The sequence below is a fragment of the Morone saxatilis genome, unplaced genomic scaffold, assembly GCF_004916995.1.
Source record: "Morone saxatilis isolate NCDOM2014 unplaced genomic scaffold, NCSU_SB_2.0 Contig7, whole genome shotgun sequence".
Classification (NCBI taxonomy): domain Eukaryota; kingdom Metazoa; phylum Chordata; class Actinopteri; family Moronidae; genus Morone; species Morone saxatilis.
In genome coordinates, this window is record NW_023340246.1 from 15,594,931 (window position 1) to 15,612,581 (window position 17,651).

The 17,651-nt window shown below is 39.2% G+C and overlaps 2 protein-coding genes across 2 annotated transcripts in view; one reads left to right on the forward strand and one right to left on the reverse strand.

Moving 5' to 3' along the window:
* Positions 1 to 317: 317 nt before the first annotated feature.
* capn3b (calpain 3b) lies at positions 318 to 10,917 on the forward strand (the record flags this gene model as incomplete). Its single annotated transcript, XM_035678354.1, is given in 21 exon segments — positions 318 to 436; positions 1,438 to 1,571; positions 2,105 to 2,273; positions 2,989 to 3,072; positions 3,166 to 3,257; positions 3,564 to 3,641; positions 3,880 to 4,040; positions 4,127 to 4,296; positions 4,403 to 4,414; positions 5,165 to 5,373; positions 5,514 to 5,550; positions 6,373 to 6,396; positions 6,637 to 6,723; positions 7,713 to 7,790; positions 7,894 to 7,951; positions 8,026 to 8,090; positions 9,041 to 9,109; positions 9,199 to 9,277; positions 9,455 to 9,568; positions 9,689 to 9,747; positions 10,130 to 10,917. Coding segments are annotated over 21 exon segments (1,925 nt in total), but the record flags the coding sequence as incomplete, so codon positions are not given.
* Positions 10,918 to 11,646: 729 nt separating this feature from the next.
* The window catches only part of LOC118340986 (zinc finger protein 106-like), a 6,782-nt gene continuing 777 nt past the window's right edge, over positions 11,647 to 17,651 (reverse strand). The window contains exons 2-15 of the mRNA XM_035679155.1: positions 17,240 to 17,515; positions 17,088 to 17,148; positions 16,229 to 17,009; positions 16,097 to 16,137; positions 15,866 to 16,008; positions 15,485 to 15,619; positions 15,125 to 15,241; positions 14,635 to 14,826; positions 14,114 to 14,176; positions 13,775 to 13,894; positions 13,296 to 13,367; positions 13,130 to 13,201; positions 12,697 to 12,843; positions 11,647 to 12,485 (exon numbers count right to left, since the gene is read on the reverse strand). Of these exons, the coding sequence (XP_035535048.1) occupies positions 12,429 to 12,485; positions 12,697 to 12,843; positions 13,130 to 13,201; positions 13,296 to 13,367; positions 13,775 to 13,894; positions 14,114 to 14,176; positions 14,635 to 14,826; positions 15,125 to 15,241; positions 15,485 to 15,619; positions 15,866 to 16,008; positions 16,097 to 16,137; positions 16,229 to 17,009; positions 17,088 to 17,148; positions 17,240 to 17,515 (2,277 nt within the window). The 3' untranslated portion in view covers positions 11,647 to 12,428. The remainder of the gene's footprint in view (positions 12,486 to 12,696; positions 12,844 to 13,129; positions 13,202 to 13,295; positions 13,368 to 13,774; positions 13,895 to 14,113; positions 14,177 to 14,634; positions 14,827 to 15,124; positions 15,242 to 15,484; positions 15,620 to 15,865; positions 16,009 to 16,096; positions 16,138 to 16,228; positions 17,010 to 17,087; positions 17,149 to 17,239; positions 17,516 to 17,651) is intronic.

Sequence of the window (17,651 nt, forward strand, 5' to 3'; positions counted from 1 at the left end):
CTAGTTTTTATTTTTATTTCAGTTTTAGTTAACTATAATAACCTATAACATATATAATAACCAAGCATAAACAGCCCTATTGGGGGATATGGTGGGAAAAGAAAGTCTCTACATAAACACACACAGTACAGCCAAGACATGTGGGACAGAAACCAGAGCCAGGAATTAGACTTCACCTCACTGATACTACTTCTGATGATGATGTTGACGACTGACACCTGCAGCAATGTGGCTTTAATCTGCAACAACTGCAGCACTTTATGAACCAGTATGCTTGGATCAAGTGCTTTCATAGCTCATGAATCTCCTGTTGACAGGTGACTGCTGGCTGCTGGCTGCCATCGCCTGTCTGACAGTGAACGAAAAGCTGCTGTACAGAGTGATTCCCCCGGATCAGAGCTTCACAGAGAACTACGCTGGCATCTTCCATTTCCAGGTTTCAAATGGATATGTGGCACATTGTGCAATAAACAACTGAGGTTTAGTGTTCTGAAAATGTTCATTATCAAATGCAGCTTAGAAAGAAATACAGTTTATTAAATTAGATTAGGATATAAAAAACAGCGCAATGTCAAATACTACTGATACTACTAAATACTTTAACTTTTACATTTCACATATGAAATATTCTTTTTTGCAAATTAATTTTTTATTATTAATTAATTATTATTAATTAATAATAAAATAATAATAATAATTATTAATTAAATATTAAATTAAATTATATATTAAAATACGTGTTGCACATGTGATAAACATGTGACATATGATTCATGTGCACTTTAAAGAACAAGAATGAATGTCAGCACAGAAGATAAAGATAATATAGAAACAGTGGTTTGTCCACCATAGAGCACTGACAAGTTTATTTTCAACTTTACAAAGTCCTGTTTAGTCATAACTGTTTTTTAATTTAATATATTGAAGAAATAATTCAATGTTTTTTGAAATACGCTTTCTGACAAGAACCCTTTGAAAAACAGAAAATAGTAGTTTTTACATTTTGACTTTTGTACGGATTAAACAAACGACAGATTAATTTATCTACTTGAGGTGCTGGTAGGCAGATTTTGTTACCTTTGGACTGAGCCAGGCTAGTCGTTTCCCCCTGGATTCAGTCTTTGTGCTAAGCTAAGCTAACCACCTGTTGGATGTAGCTTCATGTTACTGCTGAGAGAGTGGTATCAATCTTCTTGTCGAACTCTTGGCAAGAAATCAAAAAAGTAAATATTTCCCAAAATATCTATCTAACTATTCCTTCAGCCCATATACTGAAGAGAGAACTCTAAATGAGCAATTGATTAAATATGCTTAACCAAGACGTCAGATCAGCTAATAATTTAGAAGATGACAGGAGCTTTTCTTCACCCAGTGATAAACACTTCTCCTCTGTCTCATCACTGGTTTCCTGTTTTAAATCTGTCTCCTTACACTCAGTTCTGGCGTTATGGTGAATGGATCGATGTGGTTGTGGATGACCGGATTCCCACCTGCAACAACCAGCTGGTTTTCACCAAATCTTTCAGAAAGAACGAGTTCTGGAGCGCTCTTCTGGAGAAAGCTTACGCAAAGTAAGCACAGTCTATAAATATCCACTGCAAAGTGGAGTCGTGCAGCTCGACACGTCTTCACCTCAATGCAGGGTTGTTAATGTTACTGTTAATTCATTCAGTTCAGGTTTCCATCCACTGAAAAAGGTTTGTCATTTAAATCTTCAGCACTTGTTTTCTGGTTAAAACATTTAAATCCTGGGGGCAGGAAATCATTTGAGGTGATTAAATGCAGATTCACTTGTGTCTTCTTCAGTATCAGTAATAGTATTGAGAAATTACTTCGCTGGCATTCATATAATGCTCCTTGATTTGAGATAATCTATCAAATAAGATGATTGACACCAGAAAACACTGACCTCTCACCTCGCTTCATTTCAAGATTTACTTTTGAACTAAATATCTCATTAAGGTGTATATATATTGCAGTGTAGTGACAGTAACTAGGCCTCCGTCTTCATGTTTCACAAATTGGCTGCAGACACTAAAAAAATCCAAGCCTTGGAGAACATACATGTCAGCGCATTACCCCTAATGATTGACCTCTCTCTCAGGTTGCACGGGTCTTATGAGGCTCTGAAAGGAGGTAACACTTTGGAAGCCATGGAGGATTTCACAGGAGGAGTTACGGAGTTCTTCGAGTTGTGCGAGGCGCCCACAGACCTCTACAACATCATGAGGAAGGCGCTGGCGAGAGGCTCACTGATGGGCTGCTCCATAGATGTGAGTGGTAGTGAAAGAGAGTAAAACTAAAAGTGTACAGAAAAGAGAGAAAAGTCACAAAAATGAAAACAATACATGGTTTTATTAAATGAGACACGCAGCAACACAACTGACTGACATATAAACATCAAACCTTAAATATAAAGAGGAAAAATAGAAAAATATACCCTATTAATGACCTACAGCTAGATTTCTTTTCCCCGTGTAAATCAGCCAGTTTCAATAATTTTCTCACAACAGGAGAACCTGAATGAACCTGAACTGAGGTATAAAGTGAGATTGTATTATTGTTCATCCGTTTAACTTGATGTTAAGAAAACTAGATTTTAAAGGTGCAGTGTGTAACATTTGGGAGGCTCTATTGGCAGACATGGATTATGTTTTCATCAGTGCATAATCACCTGAAAATAAGAATCATTGTTACCTTAGATCGAGACGTTTTCATCTACAGAAGGAGCAAGTGCTACAGAGTCCGCCATGTTGAACCACCGTGTTTCTACAGTAGCCCAGAACGGACAAACATTGGCCTTTCATGTGTTTTGTTGCCCCAGTGGTTTTTATTTAATGCCTGGTTGAGTCAAATGGTTTAAGTTGGCTGCAGTCTCACCACTAGATGGCACTAAATCCTCCACACTGGTGCTTTAACCATCAAATCTAGAATAAATGAATGAATTAAAATAATATTTCAGCTCTGACGTGTTGTTGTATCTGTCAGATTACCTCAGCCAGTGAACTGGAAGGTCGGACTGACCAGGGGCTGGTTAAAGGTCATGCCTACTCCATTATAGACCTTGCAGAGGTACAGTAAAATGTCCACTCATGGTAAATGCCATTTTTGGTATTCTTTGTATGAGAAAACCTTTTAAATTAACGCGTTGGTTGTTGTTTTTAGTGTGACGAGGTTGCAAAGAACACCAAGATTCGCCTGATTCGCTTGCGTAACCCCTGGGGTTGGGTGCTGTGGAAGGGACCATGGAGTGTAAAGTAAGACTTGGAAAAACTGCTGTTTAACTTTTTATATTGTTATCAAAATATGTAATATTTGCAAATAATTATATTTTTACAAAGACTCTAATAGTATAGAACTAAGATGTAGGAGGTTTTTGCATCAGCCAGCAATCATAGGTAGATACTGTATTATTATGAATAACAGCTCATCTGATGTTTGTCCTGTTGAGAAATATTAGAGAAACATTATATGACCTAGGTCTGTCTGACTGATGCTGTACTATCAACATATTTCTTTATATTGTGGTGAGTGTGTGTTAATATGATTTGGTCTTTCCATAGTTCAAACGAATGGTCGACCATTTCCATCGCAGACAAGGAAAACCTTAAAAAACAGACCATAGAGACGAGTGAGTTCTGGTGAGTAAAACCTCAGCTGTACTTTTAATTCTACAATAGCATGCTAACACGCTAACATTAGCAAACTGTGTCTCGAATCCGTATGTTGTTTTTTTTTCATAATAATTAAAAACTTGTTAAATTAAATAAAGTAAATAAAGTATCCACTGACCTTCAATAATAAGAATAAGGAAAAGAAAAAACCCAAAAATGAAAGAAACCTCTTCCAATAATGTTCTTCTCCACCATTCTTCTTCAGGATGTCTTTTCATGATTTCAAAAAGAACTTCACAAAGCTGGAGATGTGTAACCTGACCCCCGACACACTGCAGGGCGATGAAAGACACAGCTGGACGGTGTCGGTCAATGAGGGTCGCTGGGTGAGAGGCAGCTCTGCTGGTGGCTGCCGCAACTTCCCAAGTAGGCCTTCACTGTTTTTATTATCAGCTTTTCATTGCAGCTTTTATTCCTTATTATTATTGGTGAAATTCTTTTGTGTTTTACAGACACATTCTGGACCAACCCTCAGTATCGGTTGCAGCTGTATGAGGAGGATGACGACCCAGAGGACGGGCAGGTGGCCTGTACCGTCGTCGTGGCTCTAATGCAGAAAGGTCGAAGGATGCAGCGTCATCAAGGGGCCAAATTCCTCACCATCGGATTTTCCATCTACGAGGTACTGATCACATGACCATGAATCACTCAGATTTCCCTCAGACATTGTACAAGCTGGTGTATATTTCACTGGAGTCTGGACTTTAACTACTTCTTTGTCTCTGCAGGTGCCGAAGGAGGTATGCCCATCTTGAAGAAGAACGTTATTTTGATGAAATCAGCGCTTTCACAGCATTGACCTGTATCTCCAGAGAGTCGTGTTTGTGTGTGTGTGTTTGATTTAGCAGTACATGTGGTAGTAGTAGTGAAACCTGTATGTACATTTTACAACACAAGGCAAAATATTTAATGTTCATAACAGACAGATTATTTTTTGTGTTATTCTATAAATTATTTAGTCTTAAAAATATATATATAAAAATGAAAAATATTCACATTTAGGCAAATATATTTTTGGGTGATGGAGACCTGATGTACCTTAGTGGAAACACAGTATCTCTATTATGTTGAATACGCTACTCCTACATGTAGGAGCAGAAGTATTGAAGTAGTACAAGTATTGCTTTCTTGACTACAGTTCAATAAGAAGATCGATCCCGCTCTCATATCTGTACGCCAACAGCCAGTTAGCTTAGCTTAGCACTAAGATTAAAAGCAGCTAGCTAAACCACAAAAAATTCAAATTTTGTACAGATTAAACAAACAAGATATAACGTGTTAATTAGCAAGCTTTGGATGGACCCCTGTAGGATAAACGGCTCCTGGCAGTAGCTTCATAAATACCGTACAGGCATGAGTGGTATCAATCTTCTCCTCTAACTCTCGGCAAGAGAGTTTGAACAATTTCTTTGCTTTGAATGCTTTTTCTGTGTTGACTACTTTTCTTATTTGGAGAACTCATTCTCACCCCACCAACTTTCCATCCATAGATGTGTGGAAAGAATCAACATCTGCAGAAGGACTTCTTCCTGTACACAGCCTCCAAAGCTAAATGCAAGACCTACATTAACCTGCGGGAGGTAACGGAGCGAATCCGTCTGCCTCCAGGAGAGTATGTCATCATTCCCACGACCTTTGAACCCCATCAGGCGGGAGAGTTCATTCTCAGGGTCTTCTCTGAGAAGAGGAGCACATCCGAGTAAGGATCTCTGAGCGTCACTGGCCACATGTAGTGCCGCAGCTGATGTTATTTTTGATGATTGTTGACAGTAAAATTCAAAGCCTTTAAATGTAGTCCAGCAATGAAGAATCCTAATGTGTCTGTTTTTGTCTTCACAGGGAATCGGAGAACGTAATCGGCTCTGACCAAACACAGGTTTGCAATATGATTAAAGTTGTAGTGGGGTCAAAATATATGTTGATAATTGTGACTGATGTTGTAGAGAGCAGGTTCAGGGTTTATGGTATGAATCATGTTCAGTGGACAGTTGATAGTCTAGTCTTTCATTTCCTTTTTTTAAAATTGTATAAACATTTTAAAATTCAGCAGAGAAACTGGGATGTTGAACAGTTCATTACACATTCAGGTGCTGTTGCTCGTAATATTAAAAACAAAAAGAAGAAATTTGGAGAAAAAAACATTAACCAGGGTCCATTTCCTGTGAATAACTATTATTTTATCCAGTATTTCCCCACCCTTTACTTTTGCAGTCAAGGGGTGTAAGTTATCTTTTCCTTGAGTGTAGATAGCTGAACGTCTATGAAAAGGTCCACAGTGGGGTTTGGTAATAGTTTTTTTTCTTGTAGCCATAATGTTCCTCAGGAAGTATCACACCTACCTGTAGACACATCTCCAAAATACAAAGAAAAATTAGACATTAATGTGTTTTTGACATTAAGCTTCCTCCCAAAGAGGCTCAATATATGCTGGAATACTGCAGCACTTCTTACTCCAACGAGAGTGCTGGGTCTGCAGCTCACACTGCAGTATCAGTTAGATTTTGATGTACTGTAAATCCCAATTGTGTAACATACATATTTCATCAGGCTTGCTCTTGAAATCTCTCTGTCTTGTCCCAATTCATACTCTGTGCTTACTCATTGGTTTTCCCACAAGAATGCCTAACAGACTTTTAAATGCATCCTCCTTTTCATCTCATTTCATCCTTCTGCCCTTCCTTGTGTTATTGGCCATCAGCAAGACAAGAAAATGAAAGAAAAGGTAATGCATGCACGTGGCAATAACGTTGTTAGATTGCTTTTATTCTCTGCTTTTCCGGCTACTTCTCTCCATCGTGTGTTGGCTTTCAGCAGTGTTGGCAGTTATAGTTTGTACCATCATCGCATATGTAGATTATAACCAGTGGAAAAACTATAAATTAACTCTCTCTTTTCTGTTCTGTTTGTCTCTTATAACCCCCCTCTCTCCTCTTACCAACCACTGCCATTACCCACATGCCAGCCTATTGTATTTGTGTCAGACAGAGCACGAGCCAACAAAGAAATCGAGCATGACGGCATTCAGGGGGAAAAGAAGAAGAAACCGAAGGTAATCTTCTTGTTGCGGGAGCACAGTGTGTATACACAAACTGTTATTGTTGAGCCAAAACACCGACGGGCAGCAAATAGCTCATAGTGACCTTTGCCATGCTCCTGTCGTAATTTCTGGGGACTGACGGCTCTAAAATGCAATCGTACCCAGGTCAGATAACATCCCTGGGAATAAAACAATTGAGCTCGGAGCCAACTGATCTCAAGTGGCTCAGCTGCACCTGTTTTCCTGTAAGGCCTTGGTGTATATAGGCCAAGTCGTTAATGTCTTTCTATAATGTGCTGCTCTCCTCTGGAGCTTTAAGGAAATGCACCCGGAGCTAATCATTTACTACATATAGTGTTAGTTATAGTGCCACACTAACAAACTGAAAAACTCAAAAACCCAGTTCTACTATTTTAAGATTTCTGATCACCAAACTTGTTGTTGGAGGTGACGAATGATCAAAGTATAACAATAAAAGAAGTCACGCACTTTAATTTGTATAATATTCATTTATTGTTATCTTGTGAAATCTGCTGGTATAAACTAAATCACTCTACCTTATCACTCTTAATTCAGTTTATGTGCATAGCGCCAAATCATAGTAGAAGTTATGTCAGGACACTTTTTAAATAGAGCAGATCTAGACCGACTTATAAAATTATTTTCAAAGACGCAACAATTCCCACAATGAACAAGCATAGGTGACAGTGGTGAGGAAAAACGTCCTTTTCAAAGGCAGAAACCTCAAGCAGACCCTGTAATTTACATTATATACAGTAACTGAACTAAGCTAGTCAAGGTGGGGCTTATATTTTTCCCTTCTAAAATGTAGTAGAGGTATAAAGTGGCAGAAAAGTACCTCAAAATGAAGTACTTACTGTGAAATAAATACTTACTTTCCACCACTGGCTGTCAAACACTTAAAAAAGCTCAAACTTCAAACCCATTTTTTAATTTAATATTCATTTTTACCCCATTTTAATGTTTTATTTGTCCCTCAGCAAAAACTACTCGAACCTGAGGAGGAGACTGAAGAGGAGAAACAGTTCAGAGTCATTTACCAAAAGATTGCTGGTGAGGTGAGTACACAGAGAGGAGAGAGGAGTGGTTTTAAAGAGATAACGAGGGTAACAAAGGACCGGCGTAGATGTCTGAGTTTAATATCTGACCTCCCTCCATCAGGATATGCAGATCTGTGCCAACGAACTCAAGACAGTCATGAAGAACGTACTCTCCAAACGTGAGTACACTGAGACCATTATTATTGTCTATGTGTTGGGCTGATCGTTCATAACAAGCTGTTCTTTTCCACAGATAATGAAATAAAGTCAGAGGGATTCAGCCTTGAGACATGTCGGAGTATGATCGCCTTGATGGATGTATCCTTTCAGCTGCTTAAAGCTAAATGAATCTGTAGAACAACATGTGCTGTAGAACAACAGCAAAACAAGCATTTGTCCTAAAGGCTCCGCTCTGGCAATAAGAAGTTAAAGGAGTAATACATATATTAAGTTTTATTGACAAAACAAGTGTTTATACAGGGTTCCCCTTATTGTAAACCTTTAATGGACTGATATCATGCAGCAGTGGATATTAAAAATGCAACCTGACACAATTACTAATTACCTATTTAAAATGTAGTCAGTAATCTAATCCAAGTATCACAATATGAATTCAAACATACTACTACTTCTACATACTTTAACTGGTAATGAAACAGTTTCAATTTAACACTGATGTCTCTATATGACCTCCATAAACACACAAGACCAACAGCAAGAAGATTTGTTATTTCTAGTTATTCTTAAACAATATTCTTAGATTAGAAGACAAGAGAAAGGAAATACTGTATCAATAAAACGTGTATTCTAAAAAACAAAAGACCAATGTGACCTTAGAAAAGAAAATGGAAACAATGTGTCCTCTGCTCAGTGTGTTTTTAAAGACAAACTACAAACTACTCAGGCGATAGCTTGTAGACAATTTTCACAGGTAGAAGGCATAACTTTACTTTAATTATGTTTTTCCACTTTTTTGTTTTAAAGACAAAGTAATGGTGAAATTGGTGAAAAATGGTGTGTAGTAATGTATTGTCCTTCATTTTTAAATCTTTCAAAATAGTAATCCAGCTAATAATCCCCATTTTTACTCAATTCAATTTGAATGTTTTAATCTTTTTTGTATCCTGGTTATGTGACAAATTACAAATAGATTATTTTTTTATTGATGCTTGGTGACAAAAAAAAAGTACAAAAAAATCAAAAGCATCTCAAAAATTGTCTTTATTGGCAAACCTGTGTTGGTTTTTTCCATAACTGCCATTTCTCAGACCGACGGGACAGGGAAGCTGAACCTGCAGGAGTTCAAACACTTGTGGAAAAAGATCAAGGCGTGGCAGGTAGGACCCTTTTAGCAACTTAACTTCTTCTCATATTTAACAAACCTTCAAGTTTTCATCTGATTGTCCGTCTCCTCGTATGTTTTCAGCTCATCTTCAAGCGCTACGATAAAGACAAATCCTGCTCCATCAGCAGTTTTGAGATGAGAAACGCCGTTAATGATGCAGGTGAGCAGCATGAACCACTGGCAGGATACTGTATGTCTCCATTTTTAGAGGGTTATGTTCAGATTTATCTTCTACTTTCTGTCAGAAATACCTTCCAGCCTTTTGTTAGGAACCTGTAATGTGACCTGGAACTGTTGACCATGAACCTGATCTCTGTTTCGTCTTCTCTACACGAAGGGTTTCACCTCAACAACCAGTTATATGACATCATAGCCATGCGCTACGCAGACGAACACCTCATCGACTTTGACAGTTACATCTGCTGTTTTGTGAGGCTGGAGGGCATGTTCAGTAAGTACCACCTGAGATTTTTTGACCAAAAATAATCCACCAACTGCAGCCCGACCCGACTGCATCAGCTCAAGATTTATAAGGAGGTAGATAAAGATTGTTCTGTTGTCTTTCTCGCAGGAGCTTTCAATGCTTTTGACAAAGACGGAGATGGAGTAATCAAGCTTAATGTCCTGGAAGTGAGTTTTTAATATTTCTCATCTCAACATGATATTCTGATGCTACGTTTCTGTTCATGTTTATGTTGTTGCACACAGTATTACTTAAAGGACCAGTGTGTAGGTTTTTAGTGGCCTCTAGTGGTGAAGTTGTAGATTGCAACTAGCTGAACACCGCTGGCGTCTGTATTTGACGACCTGTAAATGTAGAACAGGCTGTGAAGAGTGTAGAAGAAACCACGGTTGCGGTGAAACTTGCGAAAAACGTGAAAGGCTAACAAAAACAATCCCATCTGAGTACTGAATGAGGATTGCAGTGTGAACGTAGCCTGAGTGTGTACTGTAAATGTACTTTTAAAACCCCTTTGTGCTCATATTTGTTTTCCTTTTGCTCTCTCTCCAGTGGCTTCAGCTGACCCTGTATTCTTAAGTCGCCTACTTGACCTGCTGACAGTTGGTGCTCACATTCACGATTCATCTCCTGGACAGCCTCTTAAAAGTATTTTTGCACAGATTTTGCGACTTTAATAAAATCTTGAATCTTGAAGTCGAAATCAGATGTTTGATGTTTTCTCCAGTTTTATAATATTTAGATTTAATGTCAACTTTATTTCAGCTTATTTTTAAAAGGTCCAGTGTGTAGCGGTGTGGTTGTGGATTGCAACTAGAGCCAGTGTTTAGTTTGTCGGTTCTGGGCTACTGTAGAAACATGGTGGCCTCCCCAGAAGGCGACCCACAGAATCTGAATTGATATGGATTGATCAGAAGTTGCTATATTTATTAGAAAACTATTTGTTTTCTGTGTCTGTAGATAAAAACGTCTCATTCTAAGGTAACAAAAACACAACGATTCCTATTTTCAGGTAATTATACAGTAATGAAAACATACCAATGAATTTTATATTACATTTCTGCAAATAGATCCTCCTAAAGGTTACACACTGGACCTTTAAGCGACGGACATCCTCTTAGTAATAAAGCTGATTCATTTTCTCGATTCTGCAGAGCTGATGAGAGCGACAGAATTTGATGAGTCAGTGTAGATTATCATGTTGCATCAAGCTAAGAGGCGGTGCAAAGATGTAAACAGATGTTTTTACAAATGTAGTTTAGCCAAAGGTCCTATGTTGTAAACAATGTGTTTAGTAATGCAAAGCTGGAAGTGCTGAAAAATAAAATGTTTGAATATGAGAACTGAGTGATTGAACATTTGGTTTGTATGTTGTTTTTAAAATATAGTGGAAGGGAACGCTGTAAAGTGTGTTTGTCTTTTTATTGCTGTATACATATAGTAGGCATTAAACATCCAATACACAATGTACAGTATAACATACAAAAATTAAGGCAGCAATCTTATAAGTTACTCCCGGGTTGGTCTGTCACTTTCTTCCATTGCCCAAAAAGAGAGATGAGTTTTTTGTTTTTTTTAAAATGTGTCGTATAAAGTGACATAACCAAATTGCTCAGTCACAACAAAATGAATAATTTCTCTCAAATGTCTCAAGTGTGAAAGGGCACAACAGTCTGAGTCAGGAAGTAATTAAAGATACTCCGTCTCTACGCTGTTGTGTCAGTGAATGGTGAAAAACCTAAAATCTGGAATATAATCCAAATCAAAAAAGGACATCTGGCTTGAAAGCAGGCAGATAAGAGGTACAAATGTTATTTATACAGAAAGTACAGGTTGCTAAATATTAGCCTATTGAGGGGGAGTTGTACATCATCTTAAAAGGGGAGTTCCACCATTTTTTTTTACACATCGGTTGTTCAGAAAGAAGTGAGTTTACCAGACCTCTGTAGTCGCTGCTCATCTCTTGCCTAAAGCTAGAAGCTTGAGGCTAAATTTACCGCTACTGGCATAACTTCTGCGAACCAACTGTCTGAGGTTGAGTTGCATTATTGGGTAATGAAGGCACCAGGTTTTGACAAGAAGAATGCAATTTTAACATGGGTCAACAACATTACAGGAGTACAATGTTAAATTGGTGGAGTATTATTTTTTAAATAACTGTGCAGATGGACAAACTGGGTGTTAAGAGTTGATGTATAACTAAATTAATGTTCTTCAGGTTCAGACACTGTGGCGTTTCTGCTTTACTGTTCCTTAACAGATTCAGCTAACATTACAACAAGCTACCTCCGCTTCAGAGCCAATCGGCACTACAATATCTAAACAGGATTTTGAAGGCAGTTCACAGTATAAGCTGCTCCGCAAAAGCTATTCTGAGGCGCTTATGCCAGTGAACTATAGTTGTAAAAAGTATTATCTTCACATATACTATGACATTTCTGGGTAGGCTGACTGTATAATATATTGCATGTTGTTTAAAGCTGCGTCACATATTCGCCGCGTTAAGTAAAAAACGTGTTGACGAATAAAAGTCATTTTACTCGTCAAATATAGCTTAATTACTGATAACTTCAACTGCAAATAATTGATGATGGGTTAAAAGTATTTCAACAACAGGACTGATTGAGTGTTTGAGTGAGACTGAACGTCAACAATACTTTTATGAAACAACTTCAGGGATCAATAACAAGTGACCAGTCATACAGTGTGCACCAAAGACCAAAGAGATGTGATCGGCATCTCAAAAACTGGAAAATAAAACCAAATATCCTGAAAAGAACTTCGAAAAAACAAAAAAGAAAAGTCAGTTGATGTGTTGTAATGGATAAAACTTCTCAATTGCTGCGTCACTTCACCGCTGCACTTTACTGTCGTTCTCCACGTGGCTCTGCATGTGTTCAGGCAGCTCCTGCAGGAAAAATACAAACAGCACAGAGGGGTTATTCAGCCTGCCAACATGTAGTTGTGTGTGTGTGTGTGAAGGCACTCCTCACTTTTAATAACAAAGCTATGAGAATATAAGATTGTGACTAAGGAATAGAGCTAAGCTAAAGAGCTGATCTTCCCTTCAATCTCCACAGTTTAAAATGAGATGAAAGTCATTAGCGTCGGTTCATTACCTGCCTAACCGACTGCTGCGTGGCAAAGAAAGTGTTGCAGCCTCTCCAGCGGCATTTGACCATCTCCAGATTCGGGTTGCTGTGATCTCGAACGAGGTGCTGCTCGAGATGATCTGCGATGCCGAAGATCAGAGAGCAGTTCTGCCACTGAACAGAGGGCAAAGGTCACAAAGACGTGTTAAGGCACAAAATGTAAAATATATATAAAATCATATAATCAGTCAATCCAGTCAATTCCAAGCAGGTTATTTGTATACATGTCTTAACACGTGTTTGGAGGGGATGTTTAAATATATTTAAAAGGAAGAATGTTGGATATTTTTCTTGTAAGAGTGAAGAGCAAAGAAAAGTGTATAAACTGAAGTGTGTACTCGTGGATTAAACTGATATAAATCGTCCTTTAAGCTTCACTCTCTGTGTAATAAATCCTTACCCAGCAGCGGTAGTTCTTCATCAAGTTGAGCTTTACAGCTTGAACGCTGCCATCGTAACAGCCTGTATAAATCTGGGTGGGATGAACAATGGTAGATTTGTATTTTAAACCATTTCCAAAAAGAACATCTATCATGTAAGTTTAAATTAAAAACACATTCACGTACCACACTCTTATGTATGGCCATGCACATCACCATGTCACTGTGACCCCCGTACACCTGCAGGCGGTCATGGGACTGAAAACAAAGAGATATAACACTCAAATTAATTTTTATATATAAATAAATGTATAGATAATTCACAGATCAAAATAAATACGAGATATGTGCAGGTTCCAAGAAGTCAAATTTAAGATCTTTTCAAATGTGGGACCTGAACTAAAAGTAATAGACATTTAACACCTAATGATATAACACTGCAAAAGGAAACTATGACAAGTGTTATTATAATTAATAAATATAAATACTCAACGATGGATGATGAAGCAGTATGAACTGAATCAAAGAGATTCACATGCAAATATTGGCTTTGACTGATTTGAGGTTTTGATTTGAGAAATTTCAGTGTGTTCTCTGAATTTTTAGGAACAGAACAAACACACACTCACAAATCAGTGTGAATAACGGAGTCATAAATACTGTACCTGTAGCTCATAAACTCGGACCAGTTTATCCAGACAGGCCGTTACCATCACTTTGCCCAAGATGACTATTGATGTGACAGCATGACCGTGACCCTTGTAGATACGAACCAACTCACCCGTCTACAAACACAAGATGACAAAAAGACAAAAATAAGACCAAATAATATTAACTTTTTTACTGTCGTGTTGTCACATCAGTGACTAAAGTTGTGCTGAACTTTCAACAAGACACAAGAAACTGTGAGTGTAATTTGGGCCTATGTATGTTATAACATTGAGGGAAAAAACTATTTCCCCTCTGGGGATTAATAAATCAATACTCATAGATAAATCACTTACATGGATGTTGTGGGCGTGAACAGATGTGTCACTGGAGCCGCTGAATACCAGGTCGTTTACCACCTGAAAACAACACGGGAAGTAGGATTTAGTAAACATGACATACAAGTGATAATATCTCTTTGACAATCAAGTCAAGTCAAATTTTATATAAATAGAAAGACATAAATCACAATTTGCCTCAGGCTTTAAAATCTGTACATTCAACAATCCCTAAAATATAAAATATAATTGTTTTATAATTATATATAATTATAATTTAATCTACAAGAAACTTTATTACAGCATTTAGAAGTTATTTACACCCTTAAGAATACGTAAATGTCCTATTTAGTTCCTTGAGAAGAATCTGCAGATATGATATAATATGACATGATATAAATACAGATTGAATGTCAGCATGAACAGTAAATACAGTACAGTAAATTATTATAACAGGTTTCCATTCAAACAAAAGTAAAATCTCCTCATTTGGAAAGAAATCATGTTTAAGTTTAAGAGCTGAAGTGTTGATCTCTCACCTTCATACAGAGTACAGTTTTGGTGTGACCCTCCAGCGAGCGCAGCAGCAGGCCGCTCTTGGCGTCTCGTACACTGATGGTGCTGTCATAGGAGCCGACCAGCAGCACCCGGCGGGCGCCCTCCTGCGAAGTCCCCAGGCAGCTAACACCCCGAGGGCCATGGCACTCGAACACATCTAACTGCTTCAGGGTCTAAAGAGAGAGAGAGAGAGATCAGGATGAAAAATATGAGCTGGGAAAGCTGTTGAGAAACTGTCAGAAAATGACTCTGGCAGGAAAAGATAAAAGCAACACGTAGGCTCTGAAAATATAGTCTACATCACTGCAAAATCTGTGGCGAAGTCTACAACTACAGGTCAACTGGAGCACTTTGACTTAATCTGACTAAAATTAACCAAGTTATGATGGTTGGCTTACTCAAGTTACAGCAAGTGAGTGGGTGTTTTTTCATGTCAAATGAAACTGTAAGTATTAAAATCATTTTACTCACCTTTAAGTCATAGCTGGCCACTGAGCCATTGGCGAGTCCAGCAAACAGAATATTCCAGCCAACGTGTAAACACAGCACCCTGTCCGACAGAGAGATCTGCTCCAGACACTTCTTGGACTGGAGGTGAACGGAGGAAAAACAAATCACCAAATTAAAACATCGCAAATGTACAAAACAGAAGACAGGAGGCAGTGCTAAGCTTACAGAAGTGGGTGTGTCATTAAAAATATGATGGTTAAAAACCCGTTAGTAACTCAGCGAGTACATCGTCACACAGAAAACCAACCTGTGTAAAGTCAAAGCTGCTCACAGGTGTGTTCTGGTTTTTTGCACAATATTACTTGGCCGGGCGTTTTGTACCTTTATGCTGTAACAGCGGATAGTCTGGTCACTGGACCCGGTGTAGAGGCGTGTCAGCGAGTTTGGGAGGGACGACACCAGCAGACAGTTGATTTTGTTTGTGTGACCCGTGAACACTGCTAGGCACTCCCTGGTCTGGATACACAGAAACAAAATGTATTTGATTATTATTTCACAGATTATATATCGTATCACAATTCTCAGTTACTGAATATATTTTAGGGTATTTTCATTAAAATACATCTTTGCTGCTTGATATGTCAAAATATTACAAATGCATTATATCAACAGAACTAAAAAGCAACAAAAACTCTTTTTACTTACAATTGATTGATTTTTGTGTAATAAGCAGCCAATTAGGTGCAGTGTGCTTCAACATACCATCAGACTGTAGACCCGTGCTGTGTTGTCCCCTGAACACGTGTACAACAGGCCCTCGTGAATTTGGAGGCCGTGGACGGGACCTGTGTGATTTAAAAAAGCTCCCAAAGACGGCTCCTCGTCCTCGACCACCTCAACACCCTCTGAAAAAAACGCAGTGATCGCATTTCTTATAGCTCTGCTTTATCTCTGTATGTGAACATGTTCTGTGAGCGGAGGAACAATACTCACCTGGAGGAGCACAGGCTTCTTTTACTGTAGGCTGAACTTTTCTAAGGGGGCAGAAGAGAAAAATGTTTGAGTACAGGATCGCAGTAATGTTGGGGATTCTATAACACACACAGTCTTACGTAGCGGACTCACTTCCCGTCCGCATTTTGCTGAAACGTCTGTGTGCTTGCAGAGCTGAACTCCACACTGACAGACTTCTGACAGGGCTCTTGGTGGACGTTTGAGACGGCCCCCTCATTGTCTGATTCATCGATATCAATGACCACCAGGTTGGAGGGTTCCATCATTTCAACGGAGTCGTCGCTCTCGTTCCCACCATCGTCGCCCGGTGCTGCAGCAGCAGAAGCACTGTGATCTCTTTCAGGGACAAAAGAGGCGACGGGCTGCTCTGCCGGAGTCTCTGGAGCTCCTCCCGTCTCCTCCTCAGAATCACTGTCGACTGCTTCCTCTCTCGCTAACCTCACTGTCTTTAAACAGTCCTTTAAGCCCTCCCTCGTGACTTGCTCCTGCTGCCTGACAGAGGATTCAGGAGAAATGTTCGCTGACGTAGAGCACTCTGTTTTCAGTTGTGTGAGAGAGGTAACAGCAGTTGACGGGGTTGCCAAGCCTGGTGATGTAACCAGCAGCGAAGGGAGCAAATCAGAGGGAAACAGGCACACAGGTTGGTTCAAAGGTACCGGCGGTGTATCAGGGTTACAGGAGACTGTAGCTGGTTGGCAGATTTCTCGCTTTACTGGCATGGTTGTCAGGACAAGGGGGGTTGGATGAGGTTGGCTAATGAAAGATGCTGGGTTTGTGGGAGGTGTGCTGGAGGCGATGGGGAAGGCACTAGAGGAAGGAAGGGGAGAGAGTCTTGGGTGCACAGCAGCAGCAGCAGCAGCAGCCCCCGTATTAGATGCTCCCGAGTATCCTCCTGAAAGAGATTAAAAGAGGAAAGGGTCAACTATTTGTCGTGTGTGAAGCCCTTTAAAGCAGAGGTTATCTCCTGTACCTTGCATCCCCTGCAGGATCTCAATGCGCTGGGCTCTCAGACTGTTGACTTCAGCAGTACACTAAAACAGCAGGAAGAACAATTAAATGTAACCTCATGAAAAGAGGAAAAAATACAAAGAGACTTGATATTTTCTTTATTAGTGGTGGTACCTGCTGTCTCAATAGAAGGAGTCTTTGGACTTCTGTGTAGGCAGCTTGCAGGGCGTTGCGGGCCTGGACCAGAGACTTGTCCAAAGCTTGTAACGAGTGGCTCAGCTCCTCCTCCCTCAGAGACACAGCCAACAGCTGGTCCATTTGGTCCTGGTCTGCAGCAGGAAAAAGGGAAAATACTAACTGAGATTTACTGGATGATATTTGGAAATAGTCACAGATATTATTGAAAAGTTGAGATGGTGATCTGTATTTGACAACACAGCTTTTAACGGGCTAAAAAGATTAGCTGCCACACTGTTAGACAGCTAAAAACAGTACTAGGCCTTTCGCATTTTTCAAGTTACGTGGCCAAACTAGTTTCTCCTACGCTTCACCCTCTCGTTCCAAGCGTAGGAGAAACTAGTTTGGC